General features: G+C 46.3%; 1 protein-coding gene across 2 annotated transcripts in view; it reads right to left on the reverse strand.

Annotated features, from left to right (window-relative positions):
* PAPOLG (poly(A) polymerase gamma) overlaps nt 1-15,297 on the reverse strand; it is a 522,398-nt gene that overhangs the window by 185,429 nt on the left and 321,672 nt on the right. For both annotated transcript variants that reach the window (XR_013596236.1, XM_078649302.1), the window contains exon 9: nt 9,413-9,551. Coding sequence is in view for 1 of the 2 variants with exons in the window: in XM_078649302.1 (XP_078505428.1) it covers nt 9,413-9,551 (139 nt within the window). In the remaining variant the exon portion in view is untranslated. The remainder of the gene's footprint in view (nt 1-9,412; nt 9,552-15,297) is intronic.

Here is a 15,297-nt window from a genome sequence, read left to right on the forward strand (position 1 = left end):
GGTTTTAAGAGATCGGGGAAAGTGTGGGCAACTCACTTTATCACCCCACACGCCCTCCCCTCTGAGGACTACATTCTATTGGGAGACCTCAATTTTCACCTGGAAAAGAGCAACGACAGCAACGCCGCCACCCTTCTGGACAATCTCGCCAACCTCGGACTCAAACAACTTGTCAACACCCCCACTCACTACGCAGGTCACACACTTGACCCTATCTTCACCTCCAGCAAACATATCTCCTTCAGTCACACCACAGTTCTCCATTGGACGGACCACAGCTGCGTTCACTTTATCTACAAAAAGACCACAACCCACAACCATCCCCAACCTACTTTGCAAAGAAACTGGAACAAAATCACCATCGACCAGATATCCTCATCGCTCCTCCAAAACCCCCCTGCCCACTCCTTGAACCCCAACCAAGCAGCCATTAACCTTACTCAATGGCTAACCAACAGCGCCGACAACCTAGCACCTTTGAAAAAACGTCAAATCAAACTAGGCAGCAAAAACGCCCCCTGGTTCAACGATGATCTTAAGAAATCCAAGAAACTCTGTCGCTCCCTTGAGAAAGCCTGGAAAAAAGACCCAAACACCAGCACCAGAGACGCCTTCAAAAACGCTACCCGCATACACCACCAACTGATCCGGACTGCCAAGAAAGCCGCATTCAAAGACCGACTAGACAACAACGCCCACAACAGCAAGGAATTATTCAACATCGTCAAAGAGTGTACCAACCCCACGGCCAACTCCAACGACATCACTCCCTCTCAAACCCTTTGCGACTCCCTAGCCTCGTTCTTCCACGACAAAATCACTGACATCCACAACAGCTTCGACAACCAACAAGGAGACCAACCCACCCAACCTTCCGCCGTACCTTCACCCCCCTTGAACATCCTTAATGACTGGAACCCAATCTCCATTGAGGACACCATTCGCCTGATGAACTCCATCCACTCAGGATCCCCCACAGACCCATGCCCTCACCACATCTTCAACACAGCAGACTCCATCATAGCACCACACCTCCGAGACGTCATCAACTGCTCCCTCAACTCCGCCACCTTCCCGGATAGCTGGAAACACGCCGAACTCAGCGCCCTCCTGAAAAAACCCACAGCTGACCCCACCGAACTCAAAAACTACCGCCCCATCTCGCTCCTTCCATTCCCGGCCAAAGCCATCGAGAAAGCTGTCAACAACCAGCTCGCCGCCTTCCTCGAAACCAACAAATCCCTCGACTCCTCACAGTCCGGCTTCCGAGCAAAACACAGCACTGAGACCGCACTTATCGCAGCAACAGACGACATTCGAACTCTACTGGACAATGGAGACACAGTCGCCCTCATCCTCCTCGACCTCTCCGCAGCCTTCGACACAGTCTGTCATAGCACCCTGTTACAACGCCTCAGAAACATCGGAATCCAAGGAAAAGCACTGGAATGGATCACCTCGTTCCTTGCCGGAAGAACTCAGAGAGTCCGCCTCCCACCATTCAAGTCAGAGGCCACTGAAGTAATTTGCGGCGTGCCACAAGGATCTTCACTCAGCCCCACCCTCTTCAACGTATACATGAGCCCCCTCGCGGCCATCGTGCGCCAATACAACCTCAACATCATCTCCTACGCTGATGACACTCAACTGATCCTCTCACTCACCAATGACCCTAACACCGCCAAAACGAACCTACATGAAGGAATGAAAGAAGTTGCCGAGTGGATTAAGCACAGCCGTCTGAAACTGAATTCAGACAAAACAGAAGTCCTTATCTTAGGTACCTCCCCCTCCGCCTGGGACGACTCTTGGTGGCCAGAGGCCCTTGGAAAAGCACCCATCCCAACGGACCACGCACGGAACCTGGGCGTCATCCTGGACTCCTCACTCTCGATGACCAGACAAGTCAACACCGTTTCATCATCTTGCTTCAACATTCTTCGCATGCTCAAAAAAACATTCCACTGGATCCCCACCGAAACTAGAAAAACGGTCACCCACGCACTGGTTACAAGCCGCCTGGACTACGGAAACACCCTATACGCCAGTACCACCGCAAAACTTCAGAAAAAACTCCAACGCATCCAGAACGCATCAGCCAGACTCATACTAGACATCCCGCGTAAAGACCACATTTCTGGTCACCTGAAAAACCTCCACTGGCTCCCCGTCAATAAGAGGATAACATTCCGCCTCCTAACCCACGCACACAAAGCACTCTACGAACTTGGACCCGAATGCCTCAACACACGACTTTCCTTCTACACCCCCCCCCCCCCCCGCCAGCTTCGCTCTTCCAATCAAGCCCTTGCTGCTGTACCACGCATCAACAAAACCACCATGGGAGGAAGATCCTTCTCCTACCTGGCGGCTAAAACCTGGAACTCACTTCCCATTCACCTTCGCCTCACTCAGAACCACCTAGCATTCAGAAAGCAACTTAAAACCTGGATATTCGACAAGTAATTCCCCACCCCTCTTCAAGCGCCTTGGGACCCTATGGGTATGTAGCGCGCTATATAAATTATTTGACTTGACTTTGTTAGGGGAAGGGGGTTGGGTGTTGAGGCGCCTCTACCCCTACCTTTGGAATCATTTCCTATATACCCTCCTCTATAAAAACCTCTAGAATGAGAGGATTGGGTATTGCTTTTGTAAGTGGAAGCATTTGTGTCTGAGGATGTGGCTTTAGACCCTCCTCTGTAAAGAGCGACAAAAGTAGCCTCTACTTGATGGGGACTGGAGCGCTCCCATGGACTTGCCACTTCAGTATCTTTATTCATTTTTTCTAGGGATTGGTTGACTACAGAATCCAACCGGTGTTCTTTGTCAAAAGAGGTGTTTTAAATGGATTCTTGTACCTCAGGTTTAAAACCTGAAAACCTAAGCCAAGCATGCCTTCTGAGGAGAATGCTGGTATTTATCTCCTTAGCAGCAGTGTCAGCAGCATCTAGGGCACATCTAATAGAAATAAGTTTGCCCTCTTGAACTAACTTTCGCCTTGTTTTTGTGTTCTTCTGGGAGATATTGGAGCAGTTGCTCTATGTCATTCCAGTGTGCTCTTTCATACCTAGTTAGCATGCCTTGTGTATTTGCAATGTACCAGTGATTAGCAGCTTGAGAGGCCACACGTTTGCCTGAAGCATCTATGAGCCTAGATTCTTTATCTGGGGGAGGAGACTCACCAAAAGTTTGTGAATTAGCTCTTTTGCAAGCACTGGATACTACAAGGGAGTCAAGAAGCAGCTGACCTTTATTAAAGATAGGATCAGATGGCAAAGGTTTGTATAGGAGTCAGAATGTGTGCTCGCACTAGTTCTTTGAAAATATCCTTTGCATGCCTCATAATGCCCTTGACATACAGAGTGTGTGTATAGACCTGTGTGTGGCCCAAAGTGTCTCAAATAAAATGTCCTTTTCGAACGCCTCGTATGTAACTCCACTCTATGGTACTCTGCTGCTCTAGCAAGGAGCTCCTGGTAAGCCACATCATCGGGTAGGGAGGGCTTTGCAGGGTAAAGGTCTGGGTCATTGTCTAATGGAGGGTCAATGGTGTAATCCTTCAATGGGTCTGCAGGCAAATTAATGTCCTGCTCCTCAATATCTATCTTCAGGCTGTGCAAATGGAGACCCCAGAGGTGAAATGTGTAAAGGATCTAATTGTAGAGAAAAGGGTGGAAATGGAGGGGCTGGTGGAGCAGGATAAACAGGGCTGGTAGCCACATCTTTCTTCTTTAAAGGAATCTTACAGGGATAGTCCTCAGAAGGAAGCTTGCTAAATCTCCAGTTAAACGCATGAATATGTCCTGTATCAGGATTGATATCAAATTTTTTTTAGGATCCAGTTTGGGATGAACAATGTCCAAATTAGAGTCAGAAGATTCAGTACTGCTATCTTGATTTCGGCACCAAAAGTTTCAATGCCGGGATTGAAGTGCTTTTAGGAGCGGAAGATTTCGGCTCAGAAACCAGTTTTCCTTTCGGCATGGATGATTTCAGCTCCGAACCGGATTTCGGATTCGAACTGGAAGATTTTGAACCTGAAGATTTTGGTCGACTCTGTCCCGAGCCGGCAGGCTTAAGTATCTGTTTCGCTGCTAAGTCGCAAGGCCAGGCCTCAGAAACATTGTCTCGGTGCAGACCTTAGCCAGAAGGAAGAGGTGGTACTGAAGCCTTATGAATTTTGGGTAAGGGCTTAAGGCACGTCTACAGACTCCATGTCTGTCTCAAGTCCCGAATCAGACTCTGGAACCAAGATGGTCACTTGTTCTTCTGCTGCTTCGACGTCCTCATGCTCGTATTATTCATCGAAGATATCCTGAGTGTTGAAAATTCTGAAACTGCATTTCACGTTGTCGATCCAGAAGAGTTTTTGGACCAAAACGATTTATAAGCAATGCAGTCATCTTCTTTGTGCTCTGGAGACAAGCACAAGTTACACACCTTATGTGAGTCGGTGTGAGGATACTTAGCCTGGCACAGCGTGAAGAATTTAAACTGAGTCGACCATCGACAGAAGACCGGACCGACACGGTCAGGCCCGAAGGCGGCCAACAACGATTTTGATCGAAAATTTATTTGTTGACCAAAGCAATACGCGGATAAGTAGGAATCGCATACGAAACAATACAGTCAAGGGTAGAGTGGATTGCACACTGAGGGGAACCTGAAGAATATTTCAAACCGGAGTGCAGCAATTTATGGCCAAACCCAATGGCGGAAAAAACAACAATGGAGTCAATGCCCATGTGCAGTATCACCGAAAGGAGGAGTCATCTTACCTCGTGACTTGAAATATTTCTTTGAAGAAAAACAACCTGCAAACATCCGGACCCAACACTAGGTGGCAGGAGTATGCAAAGCATGTGTATTTACAGCACACATGCCTCGAACATATTGCTTCTTTACTCTGAGTATTTAGTAAAATTACAGCTTTAACTATCTGTAGTGGAGTGTACCATTATAATACTGCTTTTGGAGCAAATAAACTGGAAGGTTGCTCATGGCAATCATATCTGATAAGACATTGGCTATCAATAGAGGCCATTATGCTTGAAATTGGGTTGTCTGGGATTTGAGTGAAAGTTTGACTAAATACTACAATATCAATATTCGCTACATTGTACTCTACAGATACTATAGGGAAAGTTAATGCAAGGGAACTTCTCAATTATAGTAATGCTTTTACATACACAAACAGTATGCTGCACTCCAACTGGAGGTTGATCGTCCGATTTCATGAAAAATCAGTCATGTACTTCATTTCAAACAATTAGTTATAACCGGAATTGTAATTATTTTGAAAATGGGTATCTTTCCAATTTGATGTTTGTCAGCACCAGGCAAATGCTTTATTGTATGCAAGTATGGAAACAGAAGTTATACAATTTTATTTCAACTCACTACAAATGTTTCCTGTAAGCTATATGATTGGCATCTGCAAGGCATGAAGCCTATTCTATTTATTTCTCAAGTGTTGAAAATATTCTGGGAACTTTGTTGCCCCTACAATGGTAAAAAACAGAATATAAAATAACAGATTCTTCCAGAGTTATAAGGTTAATACTGTAAATGATGCAGGCTGTAGACATTTTAAGTTTGCTTAATTGTTTTAATGTATACTGTTGTACATCTTGATACATGCAACAAGATCTGTGTCATCTTTTAATCTGTAGGTCTGTAACCAACGTACATAAAATATAGCGGCCAATCTTAACAGACCTATCGCCTACACAATGGAACTAATGAGTTAATAGGTGGGAGGGTCACGGTTCACGGCGCTTGCCGCTCCCCGCCATCCCCGCTAACACACACAGAACTGCCGGGATACTCACTTCCGGGCGGAAGTTGAGTCCCGGTCTAGTCCTGGGCAGCTGACCTGGGTCTACTGAAGCACTTCCGGGGGGGAAACGCTTAAATATCGAGTTTCCCGCCGGCTCAGTGCTTCGAATCTTTTCTGGATTCTCCTGAGACGCGGATGCGGTTTCCGGAGCTGAGACTAGTCAGGTACCTGCTGGCCTACGCCGCGCTGGAGCGCTGTTTGTCTGTTCACGCCACGCTGGAGCGCTTGTTGTTTTGGGCCACATATACTCGCGCAAGAGCGCTTGCTTGTTTTCCTTTTGTTTCACCGCGCTGGAGCGCTATCCAGGGCTGTTCCTTTTTCTGCCTACATTAACCCTTACCGCGCAGGAGCGCTGTACTGGGGTTAAGGGTCTTAGCACAGGAGTGCTTTACTTTTGGGTTTGTCTTCGCAGTTAATTTCTCCATCGCGCAGGAGCGCTGCTTGGGGGAATAGCTCAGCTGAGCTGGAGCATTGTAAATAGCTTACTTTGGTTTTCCAGGGATGCCACAGTTTTCGTGACTAAGTTCTGATTATTGTTACACGCGCAGGAGCGCTTTGCCTTCTGGTTCGACAGTTGATTTATTGGTACCTTGCGCAGGAGCGCTTTCTTTTGGTTTTGGCTTGGGTACTTTGCGCAGGAGCGCCTCACCTTGGTTGTCCTTCTTTGGAGCTGCAATGATGTCTGGGTACCGTAGTCTACAGAAGCACTGGTGAGTTCCCGGAGGGAAACTGTTTGTGTGTGTTTGAGGGGCTGCTCTGAAAACGGGAGGTGTGGTTCTTTTCTGATCTGGTTCTTTTCTGGTTTCCAGCTGGCACCGAGATACCCCGCAAGCTCCACTCCCACACTAAGCCTCTACATCCTGGCTCCCTTCCCTGCGTCCATCTCATCCCTGCTGGGTCCAACATTCCACAAGGGTCAGGTGGGTACAGGGGCGGGTGCTCTTGTCTCTGCGGAATTGCTTCACAAGCAGAGGTAAGTCTTGTGGGGCACCTGACATTGAGCCCTTGCCCACTTTTTCAAAAGAGACCACACAAATATGTTGGCTGCAGACACTAGGGGAACATGAGTAGTGGTGAAAGGGTCTTGTAAAAGTATCAAAACTCTAGATCAGGATAATGAAATGGACAAGTAGCTCTAGATTGCAAAGCTTGTGAAGCGATATTGAAGGATCTAACAGACATTGAGAGGGATAGAATAGTCAACAGCAAGGGCTGAGAACAAATGAAGGGCCTTGCAAGAGCACAGAAACCACTATACTCCCTAGATCAGTACACAGATTCAGCAATGTGCACATAGTAAAATGTAGTGGCTCTGCACAAGATGTGAAATGTGAAACAGAGATGGATGCAGAGGACTTCCTCCTACAGTTAAAGAATTACGAGACAGTGATCTGCTGGTAGGTATCGTAAAGATAATCAGACAATTATTAGAGACAGAATGTGTGCATGATTACACGGTCTGATAACAAGCACATCGCACTGTAAAGGGCCCCAAGATGAGAAAATTATCGGGTGGACACTCTTGTTGCAAGTGGCTCAATGGACAAAAGGAGCACTCTGCTGTTGAAGGAGCTGAAGGCATTGAGCTAGTGGACCCGCCGAATTTCTGACCTGCACCCTAGTAGAAATTAAGAGTTGGCCAATCTGGAGGTTAAATCATCCTAAATTACCAAAATATATTGGAAGTTTTCTGCTGGGACAAAAGAAAAACATTTCCTCTGCTTTGGAAGAGGCTAATAAAGCTGCTTCTCTAGACGTAGAATATAATATGATGTGACCTGAAGAGCTCTTTCTATATTTTGGGTGCGGTTTTAATCACCGGAAATGGTGGATTAATCAAGGCACAGGGGGAGTGGATAGCTGTGGTGGAAGAATTTGTGCTGCAGATAGATGCCCAGTTGGTTGGATCTTTAGAGTGGAGTAGAAACATGTGGACCGGGTTTGGGAATTCGGATCCCGTCCACACCGTCCCCTCAATTCTATTACGTGTAGTTCGATATTTTAGGCAAATCAATTTTGAAAGAAATGGAAGTGACAACAGATTCTAAGCATGCACTCGGACACAATCTTCGGTCTTTGCAGTTATGTAAGAACTAATGAATTATTTCTGTACAAATTGTGTTAGTAAGAAAAACCTGGACACTGCAGTAAACCAATTTAGTAGCCAGCAAAAAGGAGCAAACCTGATCACACCTCAGAAACCAGAAAACATTTACTGATTTGTAGGGTGGATAAGTCACCTTATGGCTTTATTTTTTGAAAAAGCACAACGTGAACCACTGAAATCCTGTGTGACAGAATGGTGTACCCCCAACGTTTAAGAGGGGGATACTGTGCTATTTAGGCCAGAGTGCATGCATTTTTCAATCCATGTACCTCACTGTTTAACGTTGTCACCACCATTGAACCTGCCCCAACCCATCAATCTGGTGCCTGGAGAAAATTGACTGGCGCAGACGGTACATAAATTTAAGAGTCGGACTTTTGGAAGACAAGGGGACTAAAAATAAAACAATTTGCTACCCCCATCCTGTTCTAGGACAGGAGACAATGTGCAAAGCTGGAGCTCCACAACAGTCAGATTCTGACCTGCTCCCAATAAGTGTAAGACGGACTTTTAGATTCCCTCTTTTCTGGGTTGTACAGACTGTAGTGTTGCTTGAAACATGCACAGAAGAGAACCTTTTACACAGATTGGGAATTATCTTAAGGACCTTGAGAGGGTGAGCGGGTCATAATACTTTCCTTAATAGAAAGTGGACTATCACCAGTTTAACTTGTCAAGTTAAAATAATCCAGAGTAGCATCCATTGCACTGTAAAGCATGCAAGGCATGTATTTGTTCTCGGACAAGAGCTATTAAGTATTGCTTACGAGAACTTACTTTAAACTGGCTTTCAAGAGACATGCATGTTTGGTTTTCTAGCAATTGCAGTCATTACAATGATCTCTTTGGAGACTGCCAAAAGTCTGTATGATTAATACAGATGAGGCTTACATCCACTAGAACTATTGTAAGAGCTCAAACAGTGTAGTCCTTAGTCCATTTCTCCCATTGACCAAATACCAAAGCAACATTGTGGAACATTTCTGTTATTTAGACAACACAGATAGCACATTGATCTATTGTTGCTCAACCACATCCACCTAAACACCAACATTTAGCAACCATACTGCAACATTCCTTGCTCCAGCAATAGTCACCAGCACAAGCGTACTTTAAATACTAGGTTTCATATTAAAATTGGTTAACATGCATGGCTGTTTCACAAATATCAATGATCATCCTTGGCATAGAGGACTGCAAACACTGGATGTCAACAGTCTGAGGCTCTTCAAGCTAAACAAAATAAACTAAGAAAAAACGATTTACTTTATCAATATGCAGACTTAACTTAAGTGCCTTATTTACAAAATGCGCAGTAAAAAAGACAGCAGTTTAACAGAATCCAAAGTGGTAAGTTCAAAAGGCTTACTTTTATTTAGTATCAAATTAGCATTTTTTGGGTCACCATACACCGCAACGTTTCTTCAAAAGTGTATTAAATGTAAACTAATTACAAAACTCACCACTTCGAGAAAACAAGGAAGAATTTATGGACAAGAGTAGATGCAACTGCATTGGGATACAACTGACAAGTCCTTGCCACCAACATTGCCCAAGAGACACCACCAAGAAATCCCATCATGTTGGAATAAATCCCACGTCCTAGATAAAAGAAAATTTCATGTCATTTTTTTTAATATAGTGCACCTCTATCTCCCCCACCCCTCCCTTTATTTTCAACTTAATGGGATTATTCCTACTAACGGCCCAAGGCTGCTGCCCACTTCCCTCAAACGTTAATCTCCACTACAAATCATCCATTACCTTTAATGCATGTAGGTATATTTAGCAGGGGAGATGGTATAAACTTAACATGGCTGAAGAGCGAAGTACAAGCGCTACATGGGTGTGTACCTTGTACTTTTAACATACTAGTTACCTCTTCTCCATGGCCTTCGGAAGATGGCCAAGGACAAAATACTTGTGAGGAAGACTGCTGTATTTTTTTCAAAGAATTTCAGCAACCGAATATTTTTGTAATAACAAAGAATAGGTGCACTGCCAGGATGGCTGGTTAGAGAAAAGTATTTTTTATCATCTGATGGGCTACTGAAATTGCTAAACCATCAGAAACATGTAAATCTGAAAGCAGTATAATGAACTGGTAAACTAAGGCAAGTCAACAAATATGCAAGTAAAGCTTAATTGGTTTAACAGGATTTGGACCAATTTATTTGCCCAAGAAAACTAAGAAAATAAATAAAAAGTAAGACTTTGAGCCACAGAATCTCATGGCTTTCATTGTCATCAGAAGAGTAGAAGTTAATTGTCCTTGTTTAAGGAAAATCTGATATGTGCAGAATATATTTTTTTTATTGCCTTGGAAGCATAATGTAGTGCTGTAGGAGTGACCTGAACCCAAATGCACCAAGCAGTGATGTTCCTCCTCTTACTCACAACTACACACAATGTTTAACAATTTTTCACATTCATGATGTTAAGAAATGTATCTAACTCTGGGAACTGACTATTGATTGCCATTCTGGGTAGCAGAAGGGCCGGAAAACAACATCTTCAGCCATGCTGGTATCAAGGGGACTAAATTTCGGTCCACAAAAGTATAAAGTGAATTTCCCCCAATACATTTACTGACAAAACGATCCTCAAAAAACAGCAGGAACAAGAAGCAGCACTAAAGGCAAACTTTTTTTTTTTTTTAAAGTAGTTCTTTTGCCTCAAATTTGTCTCTGGATTGTTTGCAACAAAAAAAACGGGAGGGGAGAGATGTGGCCTCCCCATCTGCTTCCTTGCTTCACCGGGCATTGGCATTCACATGCTAAAATAATTAGATAGAGAAAAGACAACATGCTGCAAAGATTAGGGGTTAAAAGCAAATTCCAATTCTGATTATAGATTCTTGATCAAGATAATTTTTCAATCATTAAGATCAGTTTTAAAGTTGATTGAAGCAAATTTACTAGATAAAAAGTTAAATATTTTAGTAGAACGTACACAATGGGGTGTAGTAAGTAAAATAAGGGTCTTGCTTCTTATTCAGTTTGCTGTCAGCCCCTTAAATCACCAATTATTGTTCTAGCTCCAAATCGAATCCTAGAGACTTAAAGAGATTAAGAAAATATTATGGTTACTATAAGAACGATGAAAGATGGTGGCGAGTTGGGAGAAGAACGATTGGCTCTTGGTTTTATTTTTAATTATTAAATCTGGTCGTACAAGTGCAATTCATGATCACGTACAAACACGTGACAGGCAGTGCAAGAAGTAGTTTCTGTCCTGTAACTCCAATTCTGTAGTAGGGGTATCTCTGTTATAGTCATAATCTAGTGAATAGTCCCGCCCATGTGCGTGGACCCAGGAACAATCAAACATAATCTCTTAAGGTGTCGAAAAATGCATAACTGCACAGACACTTAAGAGAGAATTAAAGACCGATAATGCAGCCTATATCCACAGGCTACACTATCCAGTACTTCAACTAGAAATTCCACCAAAAATCCACAAACAGCAAAGCCTGTCCAGATTTTCCTTGCTTTAAAAGCAAAAACCCTCTGGAATGATAGAGAGAAAGACATGGACAGACACGGCCCATAGGCTGCCATTATGTAGCTCAGAATAGGAAACTGTGCCTTTGAGAGAACTTTCCAGAACTTCACAGTATCCCAGAATGCACTGCAGGTCCCTTTTACTTTCAGTTCTTTTTGAAAGCGTAACACGACAGACCTGTAGCATTCCTTACATGAATATCTCTCTCCACCGGGAAGGAGGGCGGGCGCTTATGACTATAACAGATACCCCTACTACAGAACTGGAGTTACAGGACAGAAACTACTCCTCCTGTAGTAGGGGATCTCTGTGTATAGTCATAATCTAGTGAATAGAATGGCAAGCCCATCCCCACACCAAAGCGGCGGTGGAGAACAGAGAAATAATACCACTATTGTGCCTGCCCAACCTGAGCGTCTGCCCTGGCATCAGTGTCCAGGCAATAATGCTTAGCAAAGGTATGGGTCGACTTCCAAGTGGCCGCTAATTGGAACATTACGGAGCAAAGCAGTCGTGGCAGCTTTGCCCCCGGTGGAATGAGCCTTAGGTTTACCCCCCAAGGTCTTATTAGCCTTTTGGTAACACAATTTTATACAGGACACAATCCACCCAGAGATGGACTGTTTAGAGGTAGCAAGACCCGTCCTGACTTATCCATAATTGATAAACAATTGGTCTGACCTACGAATATCCTTGGTTTTATCCAGATAAACTTTCAACACCATCCGTATGTGAGGAAGGAGAGACCGGTGAAGCAGGTCCGTGAACCACCACTGTCTGGGCCATTCCGGGGCAATCAGGATCATCCGTGCCCTGGACTGGGACAGTTTGATGAGCACCGCCGGAATCAGGGGAATGGGTGGAAAAGCGTACAGAAAGCTGTTCGACCAGTTGATCCATAACGCATTCCCCAGCATCCCCGGCTGGTAGCACCTGGAGGTGAAGTCTCGGCATTTGCTGTTTTCGGCAGTGGCGAACAGATCTACGTCTAGAGTCCCCCACCTTGCGAAGACTTCTCCTAGTACTTCGTCGTTTATGACCCATTCGTGGTTTTCCTGAATCAGTCTGCTCAGCGCGTCTGCCTGAACATTCTGCACACCTGGCAGATGGGTAGCAGTTATCGTCAGTCCTCTGGCCAGCAGCCAGTGCCAGATCGCCTGCGCCAGAGTGCGCGATCGACCCCCCTGCTTGTTGAGGTAATACATCGTAGTCGTATTGTCCGTCTGAACAAGCAAAGAGTTGGTCCGGAAGGACGGATGAAAGGCCTTCAGTGCCAAGTGAACAGCTCTGAGTTCCAGGAAAATTGATGTGGTACATGGACTCTGTCGGGGACCACGTCCCTTGAATCTGTAGGTCTCCGGAGTGCGCCCCACAGCCATGGAGAGACGCATCCGTCGCTATAGTCTGCGTGGGAATGACCTTGTGGAAGGGAACCCCTCTGAGGAGATTCTCCGCTGAACACCACCACTTCAGAGACTGAAGAGCATGCAGAGACAGTCGTATCTTGCCGTCCCAAGATACTTTCCTTTGATCCCACTGATCCTCCAAGCACTCCTGCAATGGTCTCATGTGCAGCCGTGCGTGTGGAAGATACAAGAGGCCATCGACCCAAGTAGAGAAGACACCGTCCTCACTGTTGTAGATGGAGCAGTCATAAGAGCCTGAGCCTTCCGAAGGAGTGATAATCATCTCTCCTCCGAAGGAGACACGCTTGCTGACAGCGTATTGATGGAGGCTCCCAAGTACTGTATGCACTGGACAGGAGTCGGGACAGACTTGAACATGTTGATGTGCCCCAGCTTGTTCAAGAGAAAGCACGTCTTCTGGAAGTGTGCTTGAGCTTCCGAGGAGGAGGCCTTGATCGACCAATCGTCCAGGTACGGGTAGACAAACACCTTGTTCTTCCTTAGGTGTTCGGCTACCACTGCCATGCACTTCGACAATGTTCTGGGAGAATGTTCTGGGTGCAGACTTCAGCCCGAATGGCAGTACTGTGTACTGATAATGATGGGCGCCGACTTGGAATCGCAGGAACTTCCTGTGTTTGTGCAATGGGCACATGGAAGTACGCATCCTGTAGGTCTATAGCACATAGCCAGTCTGCCTGTTGCAGCTGAGGATAAATCTAATGCAACGACAGCATGCAAAACTTCTCTCTGCGAATCCACTTGTTCGCTTGTCGCAAATCCAGAATGGGCCTGAACTCGTTCTTGTCCTACTTGCGAACCAGAAAGAACCGGGAGTACAGACCTCTTCCCCTTTGAGACAGAGGTACGTCTTCTATCGCCCTTTTCCTTAACAGTATATCGGCCTCCGCCTGGAGCTCGCGCAGTTGAAACTGCGAGCTGACCGGTGGAATGGATGGAGGCGGGCTGGTGAACCGAAGACTGTATACATTGCAAACTATATTCAGCACCCACTTGTCCTGAGTAATTTGTCTCCACTGCCAGAAAAAATTGAACGCTTCTCCCCACCGGAGCGGGTAACGGATGTAGGGGAAGTATCCGCTCAGGGTCGAGATCCGGCCACACCCTTGTTCGCTGTAGAGGACTGTTGACCTCCTCTACCCTTCTGGCGCTTCTGGAAGGGCCTCCGGAACTGCTGCTGTTATTGCTGCTGCTGTCCCGAAACCTGCCCTCGTCCTCTGCCCTGTGCCCCGAACCGTTTCTGGAACGGGCGATAGGCCTTCTTGTCCTTGGGCTTCTCCAAGCCCACAGCCGTCAGTCTCGGCCTCCGCTTTCATGCAGGCCATCTCATCGTCCACATGCTTGCCGAACAGGGTTTCCCCAGAGAACGGCAGATTGGCCACTCGCTGCTGGGCCTCCGGCTTGAGTGATGTGAGCCTGAGCCAAGCATGGCGCCGCTGGTTGATCCCATGGCAGTTCCCGTGGGCCGCCAAAAGCGAGACATCAGCAGCCGCGCTGATGACCTGGTTCAAAACCAGCATCCCTTCCTTCTGGATCTCCAGGAAATCCTCCTTATCTCGTGGCAGAAGGTCCGTGAACTGCTGGAGAGATTCCCACAGGGCACGATCATACCGCCCCAGCAAGGCCGCATCACTAGAGGCCTTCATGGTCGTAGATGCCGTCCCACAGGCCTTCCTGCCAGCTGAGTCGATCCATCGGCTGTCCTTATCCAGAGGCACGGTAGAAGACGGAAAGGTAGAGTGTTGTTTTCTGGCTGCCGTCACTATAACGGAGTCCGGAATAGGGTCAATCTGCAGAAAAGCCGGGTCGGAATCCGGGGCCCTGTCCTTCTTAAGAAGACAGGATGGAGCGGCTTTCGTCACTGCAGGCGTGAGGAACAGCTCCTCCGCCGGCTCTACAATCCTGGCACGAGCAGTAGTAGAGGGCGAGACAAATGCTTCTTGTGAAGTGTCTCAAAAATAACGGACGTCGTAGGTGTTGGAGTCGTCACCGTGATTCACAATTTTGCTGCACCCCTCAGGAGGTACAAAACAGGGTGGTGATGGACGGAGCATCTGAACCAATCAAACACTCACACCCAGTCAAAAGATGTGGGTTTGATCCATCACCGTTCTTTAGCCCACTATGCCACCCCAGTTCAGACATGGCTATATGCAAATCAGTCTGACCCTGTGCCTCATGGGAACAGTCCAGCCCGAACTGCCATGTCATGCCTTCCCTGGACCAGAAACAAGCTTCTGAGGACCGGTTTCTGGAATTCCAGCCGTCTTCAGCCCGGCTTGCTTGAATCCAGTGGCAAAGTGAGCAAGGGACTCACGTCTGAGCATACCCTGCCACACTTATGGCGGGCAAAGCGGTACAGGAGAACATCCTGGAACGTGCGGATGTCATCCACAGGAGACACTCTCGTCCCCGGG

The sequence above is a fragment of the Lissotriton helveticus genome, chromosome 6, assembly GCF_964261635.1.
Source record: "Lissotriton helveticus chromosome 6, aLisHel1.1, whole genome shotgun sequence".
NCBI lineage: Eukaryota > Metazoa > Chordata > Amphibia > Caudata > Salamandridae > Lissotriton > Lissotriton helveticus.